This window comes from Micropterus dolomieu, unplaced genomic scaffold (assembly GCF_021292245.1).
Source record: "Micropterus dolomieu isolate WLL.071019.BEF.003 ecotype Adirondacks unplaced genomic scaffold, ASM2129224v1 contig_3676, whole genome shotgun sequence".
NCBI lineage: Eukaryota > Metazoa > Chordata > Actinopteri > Centrarchiformes > Centrarchidae > Micropterus > Micropterus dolomieu.
The window spans coordinates 1-1,697 of NW_025732666.1; the positions used below are offsets into that span (position 1 = coordinate 1).

The 1,697-nt window shown below is 34.6% G+C and overlaps 1 gene segment (V, D, J or C); it reads left to right on the forward strand.

The window, feature by feature from the left end:
• The first annotated feature begins 36 nt into the window (after window positions 1-36).
• LOC123964615 lies at window positions 37-493 on the forward strand. The segment is given in 1 exon segment: window positions 37-493. A coding segment is annotated over 1 exon segment (405 nt).
• Window positions 494-1,697: the final 1,204 nt, after the last annotated feature.

Here is a 1,697-nt window from a genome sequence, read left to right on the forward strand (position 1 = left end):
TCTCTGGCTAGGTAACTCTTTAAACCTACTGATTGTTCTCCTTTAATCAATCATCTTTATTGATCCATCTCTTCCTCTGCATGTTCTCTTCTTCCCCAGAGTGTAAAGGAGAAGACAGAGTGACCCAGCCAGCAGGAGATGTCATTGCTGCTGAAGGAGACACAGTTACACTTGGCTGTACTTTTGAGACCAGTTATACAAATCCAACTTTGTTCTGGTACAAACAGGATGGAAACAACAGCCCCAAATTCATGCTGAGTCGCATGCAACAGAACGATGTGAAAACAGAGGATAAGTTTAAGGAGAGGTTTTCATCAACAGTTGATTCCACCTCAAAATCAGTTCCTCTGAAGATCCAGAAGCTTCAGCTGTCTGACTCTGCTGTGTACTACTGTGCTCTGCAGCCCACAGTGACAGGAAACACCAAAACTCTGTACAAAAACCTTTGGAGCAAAGACAACAGAATACTCCACAACGTCCACTAGAGGGAGTCACACACTGTTAAACTTCAGTGTGATGATGCAGGTTGGATCCACTTTACTCTTTGTCATTTAAAGCTTTAGAAATGAAACCACTTGTAACTTCTTCACTCTGAACTTTACATTTCACCAAGGTAACCGTGGTAACAATGTGTGAGCATTTCTTTCACTATTTTGAACTGTCATTGTATTATTATCACATACTGCTTCAGTATTTGTGAAACAAAATTTTTTTTACATTAAAAAATGTTTAATTGGATGTTTTTTTACAAACAAAACTAACTATATCTATACATACACGTGTATAAGTAGGTAAAACCTTGGAAGAGCAGTTCTGAAGTGTTTTTCAATCACGTCACACAAAAGAATGATAATTATTAGTTATTGGATGGTAGCTGTATGACATCAGGTGTTATTCACATAAATGAGAGACTTTCACACTGAAAATCCTCTGACAACCAAAATCAGCTGAGAGTCCTCCACCAAGGAAGTCCTTTCTCTCCACTGCTGTTTGATCCTTCAGGAGAAAATGGTTCAAATATCCATTCTGGAAAAACACATGAAGTCAAGGCTCTGACTCTGCATCTGTCAGATTTACAGGATCCAGTCTGGAGATTAAAACATTTGTGAAAGGATCATAGTCCATGAAATAGTTTACAAAACAGAAAAGAATTCATGGATGACCAAGTGATGAAGCATGAAATGATAGAGGGAGAATTTGACAGATGCAAACAATCTTCCTGTCTGGAGCTGAACATGTGTTTTGTAGGTGATTTATTTTGTCTCATGTTTTGATTTGTCCTGAAATGTGACAACTATAATAGAATTGTGCAAGTAAAGTATTTAAAGTAAATAATATGGTTGTCATGTGGAATTAAATAATAATACCTTTATTTATTTGTATAGTAATTATTTACACATGATTACAAAGTGCTTCTCAAAATACACAGGAATAAACAAAGAAAATTATAAATAACCAGACAAATAACACAACACGACCAAAGTTACAAATCAGGCATCTACAGAAAAAGCTTTCCTCATACATACTCAAACATATACATACATACATATACATATATATACATACACATATACATATATATACATACACATATACATACATATACATATATATACACACATATATATATACATATATATACATACACATATACATACATATACATATATATACACACATATACATACATATACATA